The sequence below is a fragment of the Callithrix jacchus genome, chromosome 9 (assembly GCF_049354715.1).
Source record: "Callithrix jacchus isolate 240 chromosome 9, calJac240_pri, whole genome shotgun sequence".
Classification (NCBI taxonomy): domain Eukaryota; kingdom Metazoa; phylum Chordata; class Mammalia; order Primates; family Cebidae; genus Callithrix; species Callithrix jacchus.
In genome coordinates this window covers 55449444-55476418 of record NC_133510.1, presented here as the reverse complement: position 1 = coordinate 55476418, position 26975 = coordinate 55449444, and the positions used below count along the sequence as shown (strand labels likewise).

The 26975-nt window shown below is 42.4% G+C and overlaps 1 protein-coding gene and 1 pseudogene across 2 annotated transcripts in view; one reads left to right on the top strand and one right to left on the bottom strand.

Annotated features, from left to right (window-relative positions):
- Positions 1-214: 214 nt before the first annotated feature.
- On the bottom strand, positions 215-1568 carry LOC100895407 (actin, cytoplasmic 1 pseudogene; annotated as a pseudogene).
- Positions 1569-18338: 16770 nt separating this feature from the next.
- The window catches only part of SRGAP1 (SLIT-ROBO Rho GTPase activating protein 1), a 334709-nt gene continuing 326072 nt past the window's right edge, over positions 18339-26975 (top strand). For both annotated transcript variants that reach the window (XM_009004152.5, XM_002752697.6), the window contains exon 1: positions 18339-19353. In XM_009004152.5, coding sequence (XP_009002400.1) covers positions 19287-19353 — 67 coding nt within the window. In that variant the 5' untranslated portion in view covers positions 18339-19286. The remainder of the gene's footprint in view (positions 19354-26975) is intronic.

The following is a 26975-nucleotide window of genomic DNA, read 5'->3' as shown; positions in this document are numbered from 1 at the left end:
TAAAAAAAGTATTAAGGCAAAATTTAAAAAATTTTTCACTACATAATTTACAACAAAAGCAATGCTGTTACCTCCCCTGTGTGGACTCGGGAGAGGACTGGGCCATTCTCCTTAGAGAGAAGTGGGATGGCTTTTGGGAGGGTAAGGGACTTCCTGTAACAATGCATCTCACGATATTTGGAATGACTTTAAAAAAAATGTACACCACTCCTCAGTCACATTGTAGAACTTTGGGGGATGCTCACTCCAACCGACTGCTGTCACCTTCACCGTTCCAGTTTTTAAATCCTGAGTCAAGCCAAAAAAAAAAAAAAATCAAAACAAAAAAACAAATAAAGCCATGCCAATCTCATCTTGTTTTCTGCGCAAGTTAGGTTTTGTCAAGAAAGGGTGTAACGCAACTAAGTCACAGTCCACCTAGAAGCATTTGCGGTGGACGATGGAGGGGCCGGACTCGTCGTACTCCGGCTTGCTGATCCATATCTGCTGGAAGGTGGACAGTGAGGCCAGGATGGAGCCACCGATCCATGCAGAGTACCTGCGCTTGGGAGGAGAAATGATCTTGATCTTCATCGTGCTGGGTGCCAGGGCAGCGATCTCCTTCTGCATCCTGTCAGCGATGCCAGGGTACATGGTGGTACCGCCAGACAGCACTGTGTTGGCATACAGGTCTTTACAGATGTCCACGTCACATTTCATGATGGAGTTAAAGGTAGTTTTGTGGATGCCACAAGATTCCATGCCCAGGAAAGAAGGCTGGAAGAGTGCCTCAGGGCAGCAGAACTGCTCGTTGCCAATGGTGATGACCTGACCATCGGGCAGCTCATAGCTCTTCTCCAGGGAGGAGGTGGAGGCCGCCATGGCCATCTCCTGCTAGAAGTCCAGGGCGACGTAGCCAACTTCTCCGTGATGTCATGCATGATTTCCCGCTCAGCCATGGTGGTGAAGCTGTAGCCGCGCTCGGTAAGGATCTTAAAGAGGTAGTCAGTCAGGTCTCAGCCAGCCAGGTCCAGACGCAGGATGGCATGGGGGAGGGCATACCCCTCATAGATAGGCACAGTGTGGGTGACCCCGTCACCAGAGTCCATCATGATGCCAGCAGTATGGCCAGAGGTGTACAAGGAAAGCACGGCCTGGATGGCCACATACACGGCTGGGGTGTTGAAGGTCTCAAACATGATCTGGGTTTGGCCATCATCTTCTCATGGTTGGCCTTGGGGTTCAGGGAGGCCTCAGTAAGCAGCCCTGGGTGCTCCTCAGGAGCCACACGCAGCTCGTTGTAGAAAGTGTGGTGCCACATCTTCTCCACGTCGTCCCAGTTGATGACAATGCTGTGCTTGATGGGGTACTTCAGGGTCAGGACTTCTCTTGCTGACCCTGGTACTTCTCTTGCTCTGGGCCTCGTCACTCACATAGGAGTCCTTCTGACCCATGCCCACCATCACACCCTGGTGCCTGTGGCACCCCACGATGGAGGGGAAGATGGCCCAGGGAGCATCGTCACCCACGAAGCCAGCCTTGCCCATGCCAGAGCCGTTGTCAACAAGTGCAGCAATATCATCATCCATGGTGAGCTGGAGGTGGGTGTGGACGGGCGATGGAACGGTGAGGGCAAGGCTCTGTGCTCTCAGGGTGGACATGGTCTCAGCGGTCAATCTTATAATATTCTAAGAAAGTTTATTAATTTGTCTTGGGCCACATTCAAAGCCATCCTGCCATATGGCCCATGGGGCATGGGTTGGACAAGCTTCTTTAAAGACATACTAAAGAAAATATTCTATTTGTCAAGCATTCTTGTTAACAAAAAAATTTTTTTTACCAAACTTCCTTTGGTGACATCTCTTAAGAAATTCTGTTCACTAATGTTTTGGAATTCTATATTCATAATCAGAAAGTACCAATATGCTCCCATGATCCATGCAATAATAAACCCGTATTTCACAGTGTTATTAAATAGAGCTTACCTGATTCCTAGACCTATTTGGCAAATGTTAAGCTCAGCCAATGCTGACTTTTCTGCTAATGGCTGTAATAAAAGTTATTTTTACCCTAAATAGTCAAAACAAAAATGCTAAAATATTGGGATTCTGCCAAGATGACCAAATAGAAACAGCTCCAGTGCATGAGAGAGACGCAGAAAGCAAGTAATCTCCATATCTCCAAATGAGGTACCAGGTTAATTTCAATGGGACTGGCTGGACAGTGGGCATAGCCCAAAAAGGGCAAACCAAGGTGGGGCGGGGCACTGTTTCCACCCAGGAAGTGCATCTGACTGGAGCATTGGGGGCTTTCCCTCTCTGGCACACCAGTCCAGATACTGCACTTCACCCAAAGCAGCCCTGGTTGGTGTCACAGATTTGGTACTGCAGATTGTCAGCACAGATCTAGGTGGATGCCTTGGCAGGCTGAGAAAGCCTGCGGGACAGAGCTACTGGTCCTCTGGAGAGAGGGGGTATTAAAAGCAGGAAAACAGGAAATAAGCTAGCGGGGGTCCCTCCCCCACAAAGCCCAGCAGGCTGAAGCCCTCTCATTTGAGGGTTTCACAGCCAGCACATCAGTTTGAGCTTGACTGGAAGGACAGAGCTCAGTGTGGGTAAGGAAGGGCATCTGCCATTACAGAGGCAGGCCTAATCTTCCTGTGTAAACAAAAGACATGGGAAGCCTACGCAGCAGCTGGACTGCAGCAGCAGTGCCTCTACAGGCAGACAAGGGACAGACTCCATCCTCAAGTGGCTCCCAGAAATCAAAGCTAGAAAAATCCAAGAAGATGGGAAGAAACCAGAGCAAAAAGGATGAAACCATCAAAGACCAGAACACCTGTCCTCCTTCAAGGGATCATAACTCCTCACCAGCAAGGAAAAAAACAAAATAGAGAATGCGTTTGATGAACTGACAGAAGCAGGTTTCAGAAGGTAGGTAATAACAAACTTCTCTGAGCTAAAGAAAAATGTTCTAACCCAATGCAAAGAAACTAAAAACCTTGTAAAAAGGTTAGACGAAATGCTAACTAGAATAACCAGCTTAGAGAAGAACATAGATGACTGGACGGAGCTGAAAAATACAGCATGAGAACTTCACGAAGCATGCATAAGTTTCAATAGCCAAATTGATCAAGCAGAAGAAAGGATATCAAAATTAAAGGTCAGCTCAATGAAATAAAATGAGAGGGCAAGATCAGAGAAAAAATAGCAAAAAGAAATGAACGAAGCCTCCAAGAAATATGGGATTATGTGAAAAGACCTAATTACGCTTGATTGGTATAACCGAATGTGATGGGGAGAATGAATCCAAGATGGAAAACGCTCTTCAGGATATTATCCAGGAGAACTTCCCAACCTAGCAAGGCAGGCCAACATTCAAATCCAGGAAATACAGAGAACACCACAAAGATATCCCTCAAGAAGGGCAACCCAAAGGCACATTATTGTCAGATTCACTAGAGTTGAAATGAAGGAAAAAATGCTAAGCGCAGCCAGAGAGAAATGTTGGGTCACCCACAAAGGGAAGCCCATCAGACTCACAGTGGATCTCTCAGCAGAAACCCTACAAGCCAGAAGAGAATGGGGGACAATATTTAACATTCTTGAAAAGAACTTTCAACCCAGAATCTCCAAAATCCAGCCAAAATAAGCTGTGTACATGAAAGAGCAATAAAATCCTTTATGTACAAGCAACTACTGAGTAACTTTCTCACCACCAGACCTCCCTTACAAGAGCTTCTTAAGGAAGTACTAAACATAAAAAGGAACAATCACTACCAGCCACTACAAAAACGTACCAAATTGTAAAGACCAACCACGCAATGAAGAAAGCACATCAACTAACGGGGGAAAAAAAACAGCTAGTATCAAAATGGCAGGATGAAATTCAAACATAACAACATTAACATTAAATGTAAATGGCCTAAATGCCCCAATCAAAAGACACAGATTGGCAAACTGGATAAAAAGTCAAGACCCATCATTGTGCTGTATTCAGGATACCCATCTCAAGTGCAAAGACACACAGAGACTAATAAAGGGATGGAAGAAGATTTACCAAGCAAATGGAGAGCAAAAAAAAAGCAGGGGTTGCAATCCTAGTCTCTGATAAAATGGACTTCAAACCAACAAAGATCAGGAGACAAAGAATGGCATTATATAATGGTAAAAGGATGAATCCAACAAGAAGAGCTAACTGTCTTAAATATATATGCACCCAATACAGGAGCACCCAGATACATAAAGCAAGTTCTTAAAGACCTACGAAGAGACTTAGACTCCCATGCAATAATAGTGGGAGACTTTAGCACTCCACTGTTAATATTAGACAGAATGATGAGACAGAAAATCAACAAGGATATCCAGGACTTGAATGCAGATCTGGACCAAGCAGACCTAATAGACATCTACAGAACTCTCCATCCCAAAACCACAGAATATACATTCCTCTTAGCACCACATCACACTTACTCTAGAATTGACCACATAATTGGAAGTAAATCACTCCTCAGCAAATGCAGAAGAACAGAAATCATAACAAACAGTCACTCAGAACACAGTGCAATCAAATTAGATCTCAGGATTAAGAAATTGACTCAAAACCACACAACTACATGGAAACTGAACAACTGGCTCCTGAATGTCAACTGGATAAACAATGAAATGAAGGCAGAAATAAAGATGTTTCTCGAAACCAATAAGAGTGAAGATACAAAGTGCCAGAATCTCTGGGAAACATTTAAAGCAGTGTCTAGAGAGGAATTTATAGCAATAAATGCCCACATGAGAAGTGAGGGAAGATCTAAAATCAATACCCTATCATCAAAATGGAAAGAGCTAGAGGAGCAAGATCAAAAACACTCAAAAGCTAGCAGAAGACAAGAAATAACTAAGATCAGAGCAGAACTGAAGGAGACAGAGACACAAAAAACTCTTCAAAAAAGCAATAAATCCAAGAGCTGGTTTTTTGAAAAGATCAACAAAGTACACAGACCACTAGCCAGGTTAATAAAAAAGAAAAGAGAGAAGAATCAAATCGTTGCAATAAAAATGATAAAGCAGATATCACCACCAAAGCCATAGAATACAAACTACCATCAAAGATTACTACAAAAAACTCTATGCACATAAACCAGCAAATCTGGAATGGATACATTCCTGGACACTTATACCCTCCCAAGACTAAACCAGGAAGAAATTGAATCCCTGAATAGACCAATAACAAGATCTGAAGTTGAGGATGAATCCCACAATAAGAACTAACTAATAAAAGCCAAAGAACTTAAAAAAAAAAAAAAAAGAACTAACTATCCTAAATATATATGCACCCAATACAGGAGCACCCAGGTACATAAAGCAAATTCACAAAGAGACATAGACTCCCACACAATAATAGTGGGAGACTTTAACACTCCACTGTCAGTATTTGACAGATCAATGAGACAGAAAATCAACAAGGATATCCAGGACTTGAACACAAATCTGAAGCAAGCAGACCTAATAGACATTTACAGAACTCTCCATCCCAAATCCACAGAATATACATTCTTCTCAGCACCACATTAGCAATTAATAGCCTGCCAACCAAAAGGAGTCCAGGGCCAGATGGGTTCACAGCTGAATTCTACCAGATGTACAAAGAGGAGCTGGTACCATTCCTTCTGAAACTATTCAAACAATATAGAAAGAGGGAAACCTTCCTAACTCATTTTATGAGACCAACATCATCCTGATACCAAAACCTGGCAGAGACTCAACTAAAAAGGAAAACTTCACGCCAATATGCATGATGAACATTGATGCAAAAATCTTCAATAAAATACTGGCAAAGCAAATGCAACAGCACATCAAAAAGCTTATCCATCATGAACAAGTAGACCTCATCCCGGGGAAGGCTGGTTCAATATATGCAAATCTTATAAACGTAAACGATCACATGAACAGAACCAAAGACAAAAACCACATGATCATTTCAATAAATACAGAGAAGGCCTTTGACAAAATAAAAGTCCTTTATGCCAAAAACTCTCAATAAACTATGTATTGATGGAACATATCTCAAAATAATAAAAGCTATTTACAAGAAACCCAGAGCCAATATTATACTGAGTGGGCAAAAACTGGAAGCATTAGCATTGAAAACTGGCACTAGATAAGAATGCCCTCTCTCACCACTCCTATTCAATATAGTACTGGAAGTTCTAGCCAGAGCAATCAGGCAAGAAAAAGAAAAATAGGAATTCAATTAGGAAAAGAGGAAGTCAAATTGTCTCTATTTGCAGGTGACATGATTGTATATTTAGAAGACCCCATTGTCTCAGCCCAAAATCTCCTTAAACTGATAAGCAACTTCAGCAAAGTCTCAGCATACAAAATCAATATGCAAAAATCACAGCATTCCTATACACCAATAACAGGCAGAGAGCCAAATCATGAGCAAACTCCCATTCACAATTGCCACAAAGAGAATAATTTTATTAGGAACACAACTAACAAAGGATGTGAAGGACCCCTTCAAGGAAACTGCAAACCACTGCTCAAGAAAATAAGAGAGGACACCAACAGATGGAAAAACACTCCATGCTCATGATCAGGAATAATCAATATCATGAAAATGGCTGCCATATTGCTCAAGGTAATCTATAGATTCAATGCTATCCCAATCAAGCTACCATTGACCTTCTTCACAGAACTGGAAAAAACCACTTTAAACTTCATATGGAATCAAAAGAGAGCCCACATAGCCAAGGCAATCCAAAGCAAAAAGAACAAAGCTGGAGGCATCACACTACCTGATTTCAAACTATACTATAAGGCTAGTGTAATCAAAACAGTATAGTACTGATACTAAAATAGAGATATAGACCAATGGAACAGAACAGAGGCCTTGGAGGAAATTTCACACATCTACAACCATATGATCTTTGACAAACCTGACAAAAACAAGCAATGGGGAAAGGATTCCCTGTTTAATAAACAGTGTTGGGAAAACTGGCTAGCCATCTGCAGAAAGTTGAAACTGGACCCCTTCCTTACTGGACCCCTTTCCTACACTGAAATTAATTCCAGATGGATTAAACATTTAAACATAAAACCTAACACCATAAAAGTCCTGGAAGAAAACCTAGGTAAAACCATTCAGGACATAGGCATAGGCAAGGACTTCATGACTAAAGCACCAAAAGCAATGGCAACAAAAGCCAAAATAGGCACAGGGATCTAATTAAACTTAAGAGTTTCTGCACAGCAAGAGAAACAATCATTAGGCCTGGCGCGGTGGCTCAAGCCTGTAATCCTAGCACTTTGGAAGGCCGAGGCAGGTGGATCACGAGGTCAAGAGATCAAGACCATCCTGGTCAACATGGTGAAACCCTGTCTCTACTAAAAATGCAAAAAATTAGCTGAGCATGGTGGTGCGTGCCTATAATCCCAGCTACTCAGGAGGCTGAGGCAGGAGAATTGCTTGAACCTAGAAGGTGGAGGTTGCGGTGAGCCGAGATTGTGCCATTGCACTCCAGCCTGGGTAACAAGAGCGAAACTCCGTCTCAAAAAAAAAAAAAAAAAGAAACAATCATTAGAGTGAACCAACAGAATGGGAAAAAGTTTTTGCAATCTACCCATCTGACAAAGGCCTAATATCCAGAATCTACAAAGAACTAAAGCAGATTTACAAGAAACAAAAAAACAAACCCATTTAAAAGTGGGTGAAAGATATGAATGGACATTTTTCAAAAGAAAACGTTTACGAGGCCAACAAACATATGAAAAAATATTCATCATCACTGGTCATCAAAGAAATGCAAATGAAAACCACATGGAGATACCATCTTATGCCAGTTAGAATGCCGATCATTAAAAAAATCACAAGACAACAGACACTGGAAAGGATGTGGAGAAAAAGGAACACTTTTACACTGTTGGTGGGAGTGTAAATTAGTTCAACCATTGTGGACAACAGTGTGGTGATTCCTCAAGGATCTAGAAATAGAAATATCATTTGATCTGGCAATCCCATTAGTGGGTATATATCCAAAGGATTATAAATCATTCTATCAGAAAGACACATGCACACGTATGTTTATTGCAGCACTGTTTACAATAGCAAAGACCTGGAACCAACCCAAATGTCCATCAATGATAGACTGGACAAAGAAAATGTGGCACCTATATACCATGGAATACTATGTAGCCATAAAAAAGTATGAGTTCATGTTCTTTGTAGGGACATGGATAAATCTGTAAACCATCACTCTCAGCAAACTGACACAGGAACAGAAAATCAAATACCACATGTTCTTGCTCATAGGCAAGTGTTGAACAATGAGAACACATGAACACAGGAGAAAAGCATCACACACTGGGGTCTGTTGGGTGGGGGGCTAAGGGAGGGACAGTGGGATGTGGGGAAGTTGGGGAGGGATAACATAGGGAGAAATGCCAGATGTAGGTGATGAGGGGATGGAGGCAGTAAACCACCTTGCCATGTATGTACCTATGCAACAATCCTGCATGATCTGCACATGTAGCCCAGAACCTAAAGTACAATTGAAAAGAAAGAAAGAAAGAAAAAGAAAGGAAGGAAGAAAGAGAGAGAGAGAGAGAAAGAAAGAGAGAGAGAGAGAGAGAAGAAAGAAAGAAAGAAAGAAAGAAAGAAAGAAAGAAAGAAAGAAAGAAAGGAAGAAAGAAAGAAAGAGAATAATATTCAGATAATGGGGCAGGACAGGAAAAATTGTTGAGGGTAAAAAACCCGAAGGAGACAATGGTGACACTAGTCTCTATAGTTGCACTAGACTTTCAATAGTGTGGTTTTCAGTGGAAGTGTAATTGCTTCTTAGTGGCCAAAGGAAGCTGAATTCCTTCTTTTTTGGACAGGTAGGGGGGTATTTTGGCTTGTCTCAATATTTTAGGAAAGAAGGATATTAGCATTTAGTGGATGGGTTCAATGTTAAATTATGTTATGTTCATGTTTATGAAATACTGATTTAAATCATCTATGCATTCATGCATACCTCTTTTATTGCCTTGTTTTTTGTTTTTTTGAGACAGGATCTCACTCTGTTGCCCAGGCTAGAATGCAGTGGTGCAATCTCAGCTCACTGCAACCTCTACTTCCTGGGCTCAAGTGATCCTCCCACCTCAGCCTCCTGAGAAGCTGGGACAACAGGCACCCACCACTATGCCCAGCTAATTTTTGTATTTTTAGTAGAGACAGGGCTTCACCATGTTGCCCAGACTGGTCTCAAATGCCTAAGCTTAAGGGATCTGCCTGCCTTAGCCTCCTAATGTGTTGGGATCACATGTATGAGACATCATGCCTGGTCTACCTTGTAAACCTTGTATAGAGTATATTCTGGTTTTATTACTTCTTTCTCTCTTTTTTTAGAGGATATTCTGGTCTGATTATGTCTTTGTCTCCTGCATGTTCTTTCTTTTTTTTTTTTTTTTTGGAGACAGGGTGTCACTGTGTTGCTCCTGGGCTCAGGCAGTCCTCCCGCCTCAGCCTCTGGTGTCTGGTGTAGCTAGGACCTCAGACAAACACCACTACACTGGCTAATTTTTAATTTTTTTGTAGAGATGGGTTTTCACTGTGTTGCCCAGGCTGGTCTTAAACTCCTGGGCTCAAGTGATCCACTTGCCTGGGCCTCCCAAAGTGCTAGGATTACAGGTGGGAGCCACCATGCCTGTTCTACTTCTCTTATATCTAAATTTATTAATTATAAGTAGGGGCAAGCCTCTGACTGCGTCATTAACTTTTCTATTGCAGTTGAATCTGAGTACTTACTTAAATATCTATCATTTAATCATCATTCACTTTCTTTTAATGTCTTCATATTATAGTCAAATATTATATTGACTTTATGAAGAAAACTACAAGGCAGATACAGATACATTTTATTTTTTCTTGCCTTTTTTTTTTTTTTTTAAGAGACAGTGTCACACTCTGTCACCCAGGCTGGAGTGCAATGGCGCAATATTAGCTCACTGTAGTCTTGAACTCTTGAGCTCATACAATCCTCCTACCTCAGCCTCCCGAGCAGCTGAGACTATTGGCACATGTCACCATGCCCAACTAGCTTTTTTGTTTTGTTTCGTTTTTTAATTTTTTTTTTTAAGAGACATGAGTCTCTCTATGTTGCCCAGGCTGGTCTCGAACTCCTGGCCTCAAGTGATCCTCTTGCTTTGACCTGCCAAAGTGCTAGGATAACAGGTGTGAGCCACCATGCATGCCTCATTTTATTTTCTATAAATTCTCTTTTGGAATAGTAAATGGGGTGTTACAAAATTTTTATTATAAAAAGGGATTTCAGGCTGGGCTTGATGGCTTATGCCTGTAATTCCAGCACTTTGAGAGGCCCAGGAGGGCAGATCACCCGATGTCAGGAGTTCAAGACCAGGCTGACCAACATGGTGAAACTCTATCTCTACTAAAAATACAAAAAACTTAAAAGATTAGTCGGGTGTGGTGGCAGATACCTGTAGTCCTAGCTACTTGGGAAGGTGAGGCAGGAGAATTGCTTGAACCCAGGAGGGAGGCGGAGGTTGCAGTGAGCTAAGATCATTCCACTGCACTCCAGCCTGGGCAACAAGAGTGAAATTCCATCTCAAAAACAGGGGGATTTCAAATTCTATAAAAGTAGGGCAGTGAAACATCTCTGTATCATACTGTTTTAGTGGATATATGTCATTATACATTTGTCAAAACCCATGGAATGCACAACACAAAGAGTGAACCCTAATATAAACTATGGGCTTCAGTTAACAATCATGTATCAATATTGATTTGTCAAGTAACAAATGTATCACACAAACACAAGATGCTTATAATAGGAGAAATGGCAGGGTGAGGAAGTTTATGGGAACTCTCTTGTACTTTCTGCCCAATTTTTCTGTAAACTTAAAAATGCAGTAATTTATTCCTTTTTTTCTTTAGGAAAGCATTGGTTCTGATTGGTTTGAGAACAGCTACTTTAAAGAAAGACCTACTTCATAGAAATTCAAATTTATACCAAAAATCTAGGACAGGTGATAATTGTTTTCCAAAAATGTTCTTTCCTTTACAAAAGATGATACCATGAGATTCTTTCAAACAACAAATGTCGGTTACATTTAAATAGGACTCTACCAACGCTAGATTTCCCTTGCACACTCACCACAGCAGATCTGTGTGTACAATGAGGAATAACTCCACAGGCTTTCTTTGTAGAAGAGGTGACAGAATTAGGCAGCCTCAGAATGTCTGCTGCAAAAGTATAATGGCAAGAAAAGAAGGAGTCTGTCATTTATTTCCTAAAATATAAGCATTAGAGAGATACATGTATTTCTTGGTATAATAAATCTTTTGTTACAGCTTGCTTTATATACCAATTTATCTCTAACTCTGACAACTGAATTACAACTGCCATTTCTTGTCTAACTTTGGCTATTTTCCTCTGAGTAACAGTACAATCTTTTTTTTTTTTTTTTTGTATAAGAGATGGGATTTAATACTTCCATCAGGATGGGTTCATTGAATATTCATATTCTGCTTATCTTGTGCAGATCCACATGGGAAGCTGTAGTAGAATTTCAAAAGCAGAAAATAGTAGCTTTGATGAGAAGGCTGTTATGTGTGGGTGTTTAGAAGTTATTAATATGAGATTAAACAAAGCAAATTCTGTTTTAATAATGATTTGTGCAAAGTGGGAACAGGTGATTTTGAGCAGATGGCTAAAAATATTATAGAGCAGCTTCATTCAAACAAAAGAGTTTAAAGCCCTGATTTATTTTAGCTTTAAATAGTTTTCTTGAGAATCAGAGACAAGTTTTTTTAGGAAGAAGGAAATTATACAATTGAACATTTTTGAATAATCATTCATTTAATTGCTCTCTTTTGCCTTTTCTCTATTGTGACTTTCCATTTCTTTACCTCTTTCTTTCCTGTCCTTCCTGTTTCCTCCTGTCTGTCATCAGCCTCTCCTGCACCAATCTTTTTAGGGCCTCATCGAAACTCACCTTTATTGTTTTATTCTATTCTCTTTCCTGCCAGGGAAAGTGCATCAGAACGGAATTGGCAAGATCATTTGACAGCTTGTCTTTACTATTCTGCTGCCAAAAGAGGGAAAATGGATATTTATACGGTCCATTTAGACAAGCTGCTGTTAAATTATGGGCCAAGTGTCTTTTAAAACAATAATTATTATTTCTTGATTGACTAGCTGGATAGGCAAACTACACTGGCCTAATCCAACCTATGAATGAGTGGGATTTCCCTTGATTTGTGCAGTTGAACCCTGTGCAAACCTATTCAGAAGTGGGTTTTTATTGCTGGATTTTGTTCACACCAATCACAAAGTGTAAGGCTCATGCCGCTGGGTTGAATAATATGATATTGCCATTTTTATGTCAAAAATGAGAAAATATCAGCAATGTTATGTGGCTCAACTTAATAGATAATACATATCTGCTGATTTGAATTGAATAGACTATACAAATCATTCTATAAAGGATTCGAGGTACTGTATAATAAAGTGTGGACATACATGAGCTAATAGTAAGCTACAAAACAAGCCCATTAAAATCAAAGAAATCCTCAACTAACATAGAAAGTTCCAACAAGAAGGTAAATAGGACAGATAAATAAGCTATAAGGTCCTCGACAACTGCAGGGATTCTGCTGTAAATTTAGAGCTTTTCATTCTACATCAAAGTAATACCAGTGACTATGACAACAACTAACATTTATTTCTGCCAGACTTGGTGCTAAGTGCTTTATATACACTTTGCATTTAGCGCCTACCACAATCTGTTAGGGTGATTACGTCTATCTCACATATAAAATCATCATCATCATCATCATTATCTTCGAGAAAATCATCCAGTTTCTTAGGGACACATTAAATGGAAACGAAAGTGTTGACAATGTCCTCAGTGTTGAGTAAATGTAGCAAATATTTTATAAGGATATTCTTTTAACATGCTTTAGCCTCGAGCAAAGATTCTCATGCATAAGAATCACATGAGAACTTCCCAGGCACCCAAAATTCAGACCCTTTGTCCTTGCTTTTCCACATGTGGTCTTTATGACATCGTTATTGACATGCCCTAGGAGGTTTTGAGAAAAGCAGGTTCTTAGGCCTCATTCCAGAAGAAATTAGAACTGCATTTTAACAAGATCCCCAGGTGATTTGTATGCACATCAAAGTTGAGAAGGGTCACTTAAAAAAGGGTAAAGTAGGTCCCATGTGTCCAAATTTGAAACAGTTTCCCAAAGTGATTCTGATGTATGTGATCAATGGTAAGGTCATATTTGATAACACATTGTCCCAGGAAATGATACCAAAAGGCAATCCACTGAAAGCAATACTGCAAATAATTTGAGAAGCCAAAGGGTTACAGAATCAAGACAATATAAGACAGGTATGCAGAGCAATCTGCATTCTGAAGCTCTGGCTGGATCCAGAAATAAAACCTAGGATATTGGTAGGGGAGAGCGTATCCTTTACGTTAAGAGAAGTAGCAGAATGGCTCATTTCAGACGACATTTTTTTTTTTTTTTTGAGACAGAGTTTCCCTCAGTCACCATGCTGAAGCGGATGGCTCGATTTTGGCTCACTGAAACCTCCACCTGCTGGGTTCAAGCGATTCTCCTGCCTCGGCCTCCCAAGTAGCTGGGACTACAGGCACAAGCCACCACACTCAGCTAATTTTTGCGTTTTCAGTAGAGACGGGGTTTTACTATGCTGGCCAGGATGGTCAGACATGAAATTCTTAAAGGCTAATATCACACAGCTAGCCAGGCCTGGTGGCTCATGCCTGTAATCTTGCACTTTGGGAGGCTGAGGCAGGTAGACTGCTTGAACTTGGGAGTTCAAGACCAGCCTGGGCAATGTGAAATCTGGTCTCTGCCAAAAAAATACAGAAATTAGCCAGCTGTGGTGGTGAATACTTGTAGTCCCAGATCCTCGGGAGGCTGAGGCAGGAAGATTGCCTGAACCTAGGAGGTGATTGTGCCACTGTACTCCAGCCTGGGTGACAGAGTGCGATCCTGTCTCAAGAAAAAAAAATAAAAACCTACAAACAAAAAACCTGTGTGAATTTGGCATTGACTTTTTAAAATCTGTGTTAATTTTTAGAAAATAATTTTAATTATTTACCACTGGGTCAAAGTGATGTTGCAGTAGAGCACATGATTTATTTTGTGGCTGAAGGGACCCCCATGCATATTCTCACTAATGTCAGGGCATATAGTCAAGTGGTAAATTAACTTCTACATATGGAAACTTGGAGATGGTCTAAAAAGGACCACACTAGATAACAGAGTAGATTAGTATGTAGCAGGGGTCCCAACCATCAGGCACTCCGAATTTCTCACCTGTCCCTAAAGAAAGGGAGTGTGGCAGGAGAAAGGCAGGTTTTCTGGGGCCAAGTGCAGTCTTTCTTGTTTTATAGCCAGAAAAGAGCTGCCACAAGGTGGAGCAAAGTCACAGAGAACCAGTGTGAGAGCCAGAACCAGGGTTACCTGTCTCCCAAACTTGGGTCACCCTGGCTTTCTGAATTTAAAATCACAAGTATTCTCCATACCCAACTTTGCAGACTGAAATGGCCTCTTAGCTATGGGAAAGATAAAGAAAACCTGAAAAGATAAAATTATGGAAAGACTGGTGGGCGTGATGGCTCATACCTGTAATCCCAGCACTTTGGGAGGCCTAGAAGGGCAGATCACCTGAGGCCAGGAGTTTGAGTCCAGCCTGGCAAACATGGTGAAACCACATCTCTACTAAACATATAAAAATTAGCCGGGTGTGGTGGTGTGTGCCTGTAGTCCCAGCTACTCGGGAGGCTGAGGAAGAGAATCATTTGAACCCAGGAGGCAGAAGTTGCAGTGAGCTGAGATCATGCCTCTGTACTCTAGCCTGGACAAGTGAGACTCTGTCTCAAAAAAAAAAAAAAAATTATGGGAAGACTAATAGACTTGTTAATTACACTGAATAGCTGGATCAGAAAAGAGATCCATCAATAGAAACCCATGACTTAGTCACACATATTTTACTTATTTGAATTTACTTCACAAGTTTAAATGAATCATAAGTTCATAGGAAGCAGAATGGACAATTGGAAAGAGTACCCGCTTTGGAAATAGGCAGATGTGAACCAGAATTCCGACACTGCCAGGCCAGACTTTTACTTAACCTTCTGAGCCTCCAGATTCTCATCTGTAAAATGAGGACAATGGTGTCCACATGTAGGATTCTTCTGAGAATGTATGCAAAATTCTTACCTTAGTGAGTATATCCCATCTTCAACAACAATAAAATGGTGGCCTACTAATGATGACATTAATATTCAATACATTTATTGACTGTGTATTGGGCACCATAATAAAATTAAAGATGTAATATTATCTCTGATCTTTATTCTTTGTAGAAATGAGGTCTTGCTGTGTTGCTGAGGCTGGTCTTGTACTTCTGGACTCCAGCAAACCTCCCACCCCAAAGTGTTTAGATTACAGGCTATCTCTGATTTTTAGATAGCTTTCTATTAAGAAGAATAAAACTGAGATACTAATAATAAATAAAACTAATATTCACTGGGTGTATATCACGGCCTACAAATACTTCTAAAGGTTTATACCAATAAATGCTTATAACATCCCCAGTACTTAGGTATTAACCAATTTTACAGGTGAGGATAGTTTGAAACCTATTTTGTAAAGTAGGGCCTAGAGAGAAATAGCAATTTTTATCAGATCCCTTAGCAAACAGCAGATTTAGGGTTCACTTCTGGGCACCCTGTCTCTGGGGCTTGTTTGTACCACATTGGTTTAGGTCTAGACTCAGGCAACAATTCATTTTTAAGCACTGCAATATCTGCTCTCAACTTGTGTTTCCCAGGTGCAAATATGAAACAAATCCCAACACCACCATGGATATATATGAATCCCATTTAGATGTGACTATGATTATCACCTAAGTGGTGCCTGGTCTCTCTTTCTCCATGGCTCACCTATCCTTTCACACTGCCAACAGTTATCTTTATAAAACACAAATCTGATCGTGACACTTCTCTACTTAAAAGGCTCCCTGCTGTCTGCAGAACCGTGTCCAAGATCTCAGCATGGCACAGGAGGACTCTCCCAGCTGGCCCTAACCTTCCTTTCCAGCCTCTGTTTTGGACTTTCTGGCTCTTCAGCATACACTCACATAAGACAGCTCTACATGAAAAAAGGGCAGCTAGGGGTGCCATAGTATAACCTCCTGTGTGGTAAAATGAAAAAACCTTGAAAAAATTGACATTTGTTTCTTTACATATATTTTGCTGTCGTAAAGTAAAAAGACTTCCTAAAAATTATATTTTAAAACAGCAGTGCAATTAACAATGTGTACACACTGTCAGCTGACACATGCATATGCATATATTAAATTTTTTTGTTATTTTTCACCATCTATCAGAGGTCTGGTATCTTAGTGGAAGATATCTTTTCACTCTATTTGCAATTCCTCTGGAATGTAACACTCTTCCTTTTCCCTGGAATGCATCCCTTTTCCTCCCTAAGGTTGCCAGCTACTTACTATTCATCCTTTAAATTCAGCTTAAATACCGCTCCTCTGCGAACTCTTACTTACACCCAAACCTCTTATGCAGTTTGTTTTTCCAACCTCGGTGCTCCCAAGACTGGGTGTATTTCTCTCTTACAGCATTATTGTTCTGCTTGTAATTATTTATTTATACAACAATAGACTGTATGATCCTTTCCGGAAGTCTTAATCTCTGAATCCCTAGTTCCTAGCTTGGTGTTTGGCACACAGTTAAGAACGGGAAAGCTGATCACTGAATACGTGAAGAAATGATCAAAGTCTAAAAGTTCCTGATTTCTTTAAATCTTGCAGGGAAAACACTTGATAGGGGACACACCTTTGAACACCTCATTTAGATAAATCAGGCCCATAATACTTGAGAATTGATTTGAAAGGGGTCAAGAGGTAAGCGTGAATCAAAAAGGTAACAAAACCAGGCATGGTGGCTGATGCCCATAATCCCAGTGCTTTGAGAGGCTGAGGTTGGAGGATCTTTTGAGGCCAGGAGTTTGAAACCAGCCTGGGCAATATAGCAAGGCCTCATCTCTACAAAAAAATAAAAACAATAAAAAAATTTTTACAAGGCTGGCAAAGATGGATTTAAACTACTTAAATCCAGTACCTGAACCATGCAAGGATGGCAAGGTAAATTCTTCGTTCCATTTTTCAACAATACAGTAGAGTTTGAGACCAGCCTGGACAGAAGGGAGACCCCCATCTGTACTAAAAACAAACAAACAACAAAAAGAGACTACATGCGATAGATTTTGTAAAAGGTATCTATGAAAAACATGGCCAGGCACCGAGGCTCATACCTGTAATCCTACCACTTTAGGAGGCTGAGGTGGGCAGATCACTTAAGGTCAGGAGTTCAAGATCAGCCTGGCCAACATGGCAAAAACCCCGTCTCTACTAAAAATACAAAAATTAGCCAAACATGGTAGCAGGTGCCTGTAGTCGCAGCTACTTGGGAGGTTGAGGCAGGAGAATTGCTTGAATCTGGGAGGTGGAGGTTGCAGTGAGTTGAGATCATGCCATTGCACTCCAGCCTGGGTGAAAGTGAGACTCCAACTCAAAAAAAAAAAAACCCCAAAACCAAAACAAAACAAAACCCCAACCGTTAAAGTACTAAATGCAATGTGGTATCCTACGTTGGATCTTGAAACGGAAAAAAACGATACCAGGGGAAAAAACTGGTAAAATGGGAATAAAATCTGGAGTTTAGTAAATAAATAAGCTAACAACACCCTAAGTGTGACCTGTCCCCGTGCCATCGCTTTCCCACCATCCTAGCCTCCCTAGTACTTGTAAGAACAGAGGATATGAAGTTCAAGGTGGTTGTTTTTCTCAGTCTCGATTGAAGAGCTTCGTGCTCTTTGGATTAACAACCAGGTCATTCACAACTCTGTGTTCAGTTTTTCTATCGGGGTCCCCAGTCTAGGAGTAACATCCCTTTCTGTCATGGAGACATCCAACTCTGGACTTCCCCTTTAGATTCTGGCAAAAGCCCCACCAGGGCCCCCTCCAGAGCCCGAAGGCGGTCCCTTGGGTCGGGAAGGGGTTTTCCTGCCCCTAGAGCCGCGACCAGAGACAGCGGCTGAGCTGAGCGTCGGCGGAGGGAGGTGCGGGGGGCGCCGCCCACGGCCTCCTAGGTTCTGCGCGCGGGGCTGTGCTGCGGTTGGCCACAAGAGGCATCCATCTTCCAGGACCAGCCCCGCGTTTCCTCGCTGAGCAGGGGCGGGGGCTTGGGCGGAGAAGGGCACGGCCCGGAGCGCCGTCAGCTCCCGCGAGTCCCGCCCAGCCCGGAGAAGACCCGAGCTGCCGCCCAGGCCGCCGCCGCCCGCAGATTGTTCGCCCGGCGCCGCAAACGCGCGAGCCGTTTGCGCACCCACAACTTTGCGCCGCCGGGGGCGCGGCTCCCTCGTGTGTGTGCGAGTGTGCCTGTCACCAGCGGCCTCCTGGGGGCAGCAGCGGAAAGGGAGACGCGGAGAAAAGCAGCCTCGGCGCCCCGCGGCCAGGGAGGCAGAGGCCCCTCGCGGCGCCTGCTCTGGAGACCTAAACTCCGCCGGAGCTGTGCCCAGGGCGCGTCTGAGCGTCACCGCCTTCACTCTTCCAGCAGCCGCGGGGACTCGCGTTTGGACTGCGCTTCCTTTCGCCTGCCGGGCTGTAGCAGCTGTGTCTGCGGGCGGAGGAGCGGCGGCCGTGGCAGCAGCATCCCCGACCCGGGCGGGACCATTGAACGCCGGAGTCGGCGACTGGAGGCAGGAAGGGAGGGTCGTGGCGCCCGAGCTGGGCGCGTTCCCGGCGCCTGCCCTCGGCCGCTGGCCCTGTCCCGGGCGCTCGGTGCGGGTCTCGAACAATGGTGTGGAGCGCCGGCGCGAGCCCCGCGCCCGCCCAGCGGTGGTAGAGGAAGTGGCTGGGCTCCCGGCGAGGTGGGCAGGGAGACGTCCCCCACCACTCGCTCGCTGGAGTTTGCCTGCGCGTCCGGCCTCTCCAGCCGCGACCCCCGGGATCCCGTGGGATCACCGACGGAGCTCAATTCCGAGAGTATGGTGCCAGCGCCCGGGTTAATCTAGTCCTCTCTACTCGCTCCTTTTCCCCTCCTCCTCCTCTCCCTCCTCCCCTCCCTCGGGTCGGCTCTGCCTCTGGGTTCCCGGCGTGTGGGAGTACAACTCTGCCTCTCCAAGGAGAGCGGGGTTGTGGCCACTGAACAGAACTTGCCCATTGAAAGCAAACCCGGAACAGCTGGATAATGTCCACCCCGAGCCGATTCAAGAAGGACAAAGAGATCATAGCCGAGTATGAAAGTCAAGTCAAAGGTAAGGATGGGAGCGGCTGCTTTGCTCCTTTTGTGTGCCTTCTTGTCATTGTGCTCGTGGAGTTGCGTTTCTAACTTGGTGTCTGCGTTGGAGGAAGGTGGTGAGGGGACAGCTCGAGCCCTGTCTGAGCCACCCGGGCTTCCTACAAGCCAGTTCCCAGTTCCAATCCTAGTTCCGTCAAACCCACGGGGAGCTGGAAACCGGGTGACTTCCCCCAGCGAGCTGCCAGCCCGAATCTCAGGTGGGGAGAGAACTGACTTTAACTTAACCACCTTCAGCTGGTCTGAGCAACTTAATGGGAAGCAGGCAGCAGTGGGGGACCCTGTCCAGCTATTATTATCACCGTCTTGATTCTTTTTAAATGGTATGGTTGTCACTATGTAATTATTGTACAGAATCATTTTTATAAAGTCTATGAATACCAAGCGGTCCACAGCCTCATTGAGTGCAGGCTATTTCAGATATTTACACCGCTCACAATTTATTAGGGCGAGTTCCCCTTTTATTAAATAGCTCCCTAAAAGCCTGGCAGTTAAACGAAGCAGTGACTAGTGGAATCTGACTCCTCCTTTATAATGGGCCAGAATTCAGTGCCATCTTTCACACTCACATGGGAATATTGCTTTATCATTTGCTGGAAGCCACTTGCATGTAAAATGAAGGTTTAAATATTTGAGTAGTAGTTTTAGTCCGTTTACGTTGTCAACTAATGAAAGAAACCTAATTAAGGCTGATTAATTATTTTTACTTTCCATGCGTTGTGATTAAATATATATATATATATATTTAATATATATATATTCTCTCCATTACAAGTATTTGGTTTGGCTACTGAAGTGTTTCATAAACATATGTTAGTTGAATTTTTTTCTTTTCTCCTTTTTCCTGATGTCTCAGGAGTAGCTTTCCTGATTGAGACAATGGATGGAATGTTGGGGTCCCCGCTGTTCTTTGACACATTCAATGCAAAGTTTATAAAGATTGTTATGTATACACCTGTGTTTGTCTATGCACTGTCTTATGAAAGGGCTACAGAGAAAGGCATCACTGTACTTGCCTTGAGCAAGGGAGGAGCAGCCTGAGTGTTCTTTTGTGTGGTCAAGTTGTGAAAATGCCTGAGTCTGTGAGAGGACCTGGTGGAGAAATCCTGTATTATCCGGTGTGAATCCAGACCAATTCACTGTGGCCACAGCAAACACAATATGCAAGATAACTTAGGTTATCTTTAGGCTGACCCCTATAATTAAGTTCAACTAAACATTGTTCAGGAGACACAGATTTTTATCTGCCTGGAATTGTGATAATTTATACTTCCAGAAATGTGTTTCATTGCTATGGAACTTGTGTTAGCAGATAAGTAATTATTTCCTTAGAGCCAGGTAAACTTTCTAATGAGAGGAACCTTTCTTTTTTTAGTGAGTCCAACACAGCCTAAAACCTTTCATTCCAAGGCAGTACTCTTGTTCACAACCACCATTTCTCTGTGCAGTTTTTCCACATGGCTCTTTGTGGCAGGTCTTCAAGGGGTGGCGGTCTGTTTTTTCTGCTGCCTGGAGCACTAATTGGCAAATGCACTTCCAAATGCTGATTTCGTTATCTTTGCTCTGAGGTCATTTGCCTGAGATCAAGTTCCTTATTTGAAAATCAGCGAACTGGGATGCATTGCAATGTGTCTATCAAATTCAAACCAAAGAAAAATTATGTACATGGTGAAAATCATATTTAGAATTAAATCTGTCCCACAGAAAGTGACCTTCTTCCAATTTCCTTTAACCCTTCTCCCTTCACACACCCAGGAGTCCTAGGCTGCTTTAGGACTCTTCACTGCACCTGCCCTGCCCTGCCCTGTGTCTAGGCTTTACCTCCTCCTGCAATAAGCTACACATCCAGTGTCTAACCTAGATCACTACATCCATACACAAACGTGGGAATAAGGGAGTATCAGGGAGTCAGATCATATATGCATTAAATGGCACAAATTCACCTGGTACTTCTAGGCAAATCAGGAAGAGAGTGGGAGAAAAATAACAGGTAAATAGTGGATGTGGTCAGCTGTCTAATGCAGGGAGAATAGGCCCCTTGGTAAGGATAGCATGGGAGACAAGGTTCTCGTTTTTCTGTACGTTCGCAGAGTGCTAGTCTGTTATTTAAAAGTATGTGTTTTGGGGCTAGGTGCAGTGGGTCATGCTTGTAACTCCAGCATTTCGAGAGGCTGAGGCAAGCAGATTACTTGGGATCAGGAGTTCGAGACCAGCCTGGCCAATATTTTGGTCGAGAAACCCCATCTCTACCAAAAAATGCAAAAATTAGCTAGGTGTGGTGGCGTGTACTTGTGGCCCCAGTGTGCCTGTGGTTCCACTTGAATCCAGGAGGTGGAGGTCGCACTGTGCCAAGATCACATCACGGCACTCCAGTCTGGGTGACAGAGTGAGATTCTGTCAAATAAATGAATGAATAAATGAATGAATGAATTAACATGTGTTTGGAACAACTTATTTGTTAAATTACACCCAGTAACTTTATCTGATGATAAAAAAAATTTGTTTTATTGCTGAAGGAAAACCCAGCTTGTGGGACTCATTAAGACATAAGTCACTCATGCCTGTAATCCCAGCACTTTGGGAGGCTGAGGTGGGTAGATCACTTGAGACCAGGAGTTCAAGACCAGCCTGGCCAACATGGTGAAACCCTGTGTCTACTAGAAATATAAGCCGGACTGGTGGTGCATACCTATAGTCCCAGGTACTCTGGAGGCTGAGTCAGGAGAATTGCTTGAACTTGGGAAGCAGAAGTTGCAGTGAGCCAAGTTTGCACCACTGCACTCCAGCCTGGCTGACAGAGTGAGACTCTGTCCCAAGAAAAACACAATGAATAAACACACTTATTGGACTCCATAGGTGACTTAGTTGTGGGTGACTTTAAGAGTCCTTTTAATTATATGTATTTTTTTAACCTTCCAACCTAGAACATAACATTCTATTTTCCCTTCTCAGTCTCTCCCATTTTCTCTAATAACATCTCTATCTCAGACTTTTTTTTTTTTTTTTTTTGAGACGGAGTTTCGCTCTTGTTACCCAGGCTGGAGTGCAATGGCGCGATCTCGGCTCACAGCAACCTCTGCCTCCTGGGTTCAGGCAATTCTCCTGCCTCAGCCTCCTGAGTAGCTGGGATTACAGGCATGCACCACCGTGCCCAGCTAACTTTTTGTATTTTTGGTAGAGATGGGGTTTCACCATGTTGACCAGGATGGTCTCGAACTCCTGGTCTCAAGTGATCTACCCACCTTGGCCTCCCAAAGTGCTGGGATTACAGGCATGTGCCACCACACCCAGCTAATTTTGTATTTTTAGGAGAGATGGGGTTTCTCTACTAAACCCCATCTCTACTAAAGATGTTGGTCAGGCTGGTCTTGAACTCTGGCCCTCAGGTGATCCGCCCGGCCTCAGAAGTTTTGAGCTAATGTTTTGATCTAAAGGAATGACTTCAGATATGGAATTTTGTTTGTTTAGAAAGCATCTCCCTCTGTCACCCAGGCTGGAGTGCAGTGGTGTGATCTGGGCCTACTGCAACCTCTGCCTCCTGTGTTCAAGTGATTCTCCTGCCTCAGTCTCCAGAGTAGCTGGAATTAATTACCTGCACGTGCCAGCATGCCCAACTAATTTTTGTATTTTTAGTAAAGAAGGGTTTTCAACATGTTGAAACACATGTTGAAAGAACTCCTGACCTCAGGTGATCTGCCCACCTCAGTATCCCAAAATGCTGAGATTACAGGTGTGAACTGCCACATCTGGCCCAGATATGGAATTTTACCATTGTGGCTGCCTGCACAGGTTTTGGGAACAGACTTCATGGGGCTATTCTTAACTGTGAAAAGAACCATTCCTGGTGATAATTTATGATTTTATCACATATGATTTTATGTATAAGATCATAAATGTATCTAGTTACATGTATAATTTTGGGCAAGTCACTTAGCCTCTCCCTGGGTTTTTGGTTTTCTTATCTATAAGATAAAGAGTTCGGATTCTCTTCATCCTAAGTATCTTTTTTTTTTTTTTTCCGAGACAGTGTCTCACTCTGTCACCAAGGCTGGAGTGCAGTGGCACAATCTCTGCTCTCTGTAGCCTCCTGCCACCCGGGTTCAAGTGATTCTCATGCCTCAGCCTCCCAAGTAGCTGGGAATACAGGCATGCACCACCATGCCTGACTAATTTCTGTAATCCTAAGTGTCTTTGAATCTAACCAAAGATGTCATATCAGTTTATATTAATTGCTTCATAAAGTTTTCAAGCTTTCAAAATTTTCTCTTGGCTGCTCTGTTTTGGGGAGAATGATTTTGCTTTCACTTTTTTTCATAAGTTTACGGACACTGTGTATCAAATGAGTTATTGGATAATTAAAATATATACAATAAACAGTCCAGAAAAACAGTAATCAAAACCACATGCAGAGAAGTGTAGCACAGAATCATTAAGACAGAAAAGAATCAGGAATGATACAAGTGGTTAAACAATGGGTAGGTTTAAATCAGGGACAAAAGGCACCCCAAGCAACAATTTTAAAGAATGAATTGAACATTTCATGCCTCTTGGTCAAATTCTCAAAGACTTGGAATTAAGAGAAATAAATCCCTTATTTGAATAGGCCATTAAAAAGCAAGCATGTCTGGAAAAGTGTATGAAACTCAAACCAGTTGACTATGCAATTTGTTACCATCTCTGGCAAATAGCTTAGCAGTGGAAGGGATTGAACAATTGGCTAACAGAAGGTTTTGAGATTATCTGTGGACTTTAGTGATCTATGTAATTCTCCTTATATTCTGCAGCAAAAATATTGTGGAACGACACATATGGAAACAAAAAAGACTCAACAGATGGGTTTTATGAAGTGAAACTTATAGATGAGAGACTGTGTTTGTTTTTAATAATGTGTGTTGCTAGTTGGTAAAAATTGACAGTTATTATTTGTAGTATTTTCCTAGAGAGAGCATTGTATTTGTCAACATGCAATATGTACAGGGAGTGCCAAGAAAATCTGTTGTTCTTAAATAATACATTTTGGTAGCAGCTGGAACATGAAGAAATGCCAGTTTAATTTGGTATGGCCCTGCGTCATGCCATAGGAATATGAAACCTGTGTCTGCGTCTTATGTTCTTTCAGCTAACCTAGAATAGGAGGTGACAACGATTTAAGTTATGAATTAAAACTCTGTGGCTGGGAGGGACTTTCAACATTTCTTCTCCAACCCACTCGTTACATGATACATGTAGCCTAATGGCAGAGTTGTACAGTTAACGATGATATACTTGGGACCAGAACCCAGGTCATTTTCTTTTCGGTAGTGACAGTTCACTTTTAGACTCCTCACAAATTAGATATCTACATAGGAGATACAACAGTTACCTATTTAGACTTTACATTCACGGAAGGAGTTATAGTTGGACCCAGAAGAGAATAGAAACCCCAGTCTGTGAACTGGAGTTAATTACACTGATCTCTAACCAAGTTGTTTTTTTTTTTTTTTTACCAAGACCTTTCAAGAGACCACAATTCCCAGGCAGCAGCTTCACATAGTGGCCTTTAAGGTTTAGAAAAACAACATGGTTGATATGTACAGATAGGATTTGCTTGATGTTTCGGTGAAACTAATTGCAGCTATTGCAACAAAGCCTTTACAGTGCCCTGAAAACCTGATTTGTTAAATGAACTTCAAAATATATTAAGGAATAGTTTTGGAGAAAATTTTGAGTGAAGCAAGACCTTCTGAAACACATGAGGGCTGGATTATAATACAGGGAAGTAAATCTCAGCTCTGACAATCTAGAGTGGTTTGTTTACTCCTGTGCTATGTTGACCGGTTTAGGAGCTGGACAACTTCGAGTCTGTTCCAGGTTTTAGAGTCTTTGTGAATTGGCCGGAGAATTTTTTTTTTCTTCAAGATGGGGTCTCACTTTGTCACCCAGGCTGGAGTACAGTGGGCCAACAAGGCTCACTGCAGCCTTGACCTCCTTGGCTCAAGCGATTTTTCTGCCTCTGCACCTCAAGTAGCTGGGACTATAGGTACACACTACCATACCTGACTATTTTTTGGTTTCTTGTTTTTGTAGAGAGAGGGTTTTGCCATGTTGCTCAGACTGGTCTCAAACTCCTAAGCTCCTGCCTCAGCCTTCCAAAGTGCTGTGATTAGGGGCATGAGCCACCGCCCCCAGCCAGGGCCAGACAGTTTCAAATATTTTCTTCATGCCACCTATTTTCACTTCAATTCAAACAGCTAACAATTAAGGTAAAGAAACGGGAAAAAATTGTTTGTCTGATTAGTCTATTTATGCTTTAGCAGTGTGAAGGCAGAAATTTGGATTAGAGGATGGGCATGGTGGCTCATGCCTGTAATCAATTCTAGTACTTTGGGAGGCTGAGGTGAGTGGATTGTTTGAGTCCAGGAGTTTGAGACCAGCCTGGGCAACATGTCGAAACCCTGTCTCTACTAAAAACACAAAAATTAGCTGGGTGTGGCGGTGCATGTTTGTAATCCCAGCTACTCTGGAAGCTGAGGCATGAGAATCACTTGAATCCAGGAGGTGGGGGTTGCAGTGAGCTGAGATTGTGCCACTGCACTCCTGCCTAGGTGACAGAGCAAGACTCTGTCTCAGAAAAAAAAGAAGTTTGGATTAGAGACAGTTATGTAAAAGTATTTTTGTCAGTTCAGAACTACTTTATAATTTATTGACAGCATTATCTACACTCCCCTGTTGATGTCTTAGACTGGAAAGAAACAGAAAATAGTGTTTAAAACCAGGAACTCTGGGCCAGGCACAGTGGTTTACACCTGTAATCTCAGCACCTTGTGGGGCGGAGATGGAAGGATCACTTGAGACTAGGAGTTTGAGACCAGCTTGGTCAACATGGTTAGATATCATCCCTATTTTTAAAAAATAAATAATAATAAAGCAGTAACTTCGGTGTTAGCAGTCTGGCCTTGTCACTAATTAGTTGTGTGACCTCTAAGAGTCAATTTCTTCATCTGTAAATTAGGGATAATAGTAGTATTTAACCTTGTTGTCCTGTCCTTTCCCTTCCCCTTCCCCTTTCCCTTCCCATTTCCCCTTCCCCTTCCCCTTCCCCTTCCCTTTCCCTTTCCTTTTCTTTCTTCTTTTTTGGTATAATCTTGCTTTGCTTTGTCACCCAGACTGGAATGCAGTGGTGTGATCTTGCGTCACTGCAACCTTCACCTCTCAGGTTCAAGTGATCCTCCCACCTCAGCCTCTCATGTAGCTAGGATTACTGGTGTGCACCACCATGCCTGGCCAATTTTATTGTATGTTTAGTAGAGACTGAGTTTTACTGTGTTGGCCAGGCTGGTCTCACACTTCTGACCTCAGCCTTCCAAAGTGCTGGGATTATAGGCATGAACCACTGCACCTGGCCTCCTTGTTGTCTTTGTAAGATTGCAGCGAGGAAAACATTTATCATAGGCTTGGCACATTATAATTAACAAATGTTAGTCATTGTTATCTGTTTAATGTTTGCTTTCTTTCTATCTACTGTATCTTTTTTTTTTTTTTTTTTTTTTAGATAGGGTCTCACCCTGTTGCTTAGGCTGGAGTAGTGCAGTGGCCCAATCT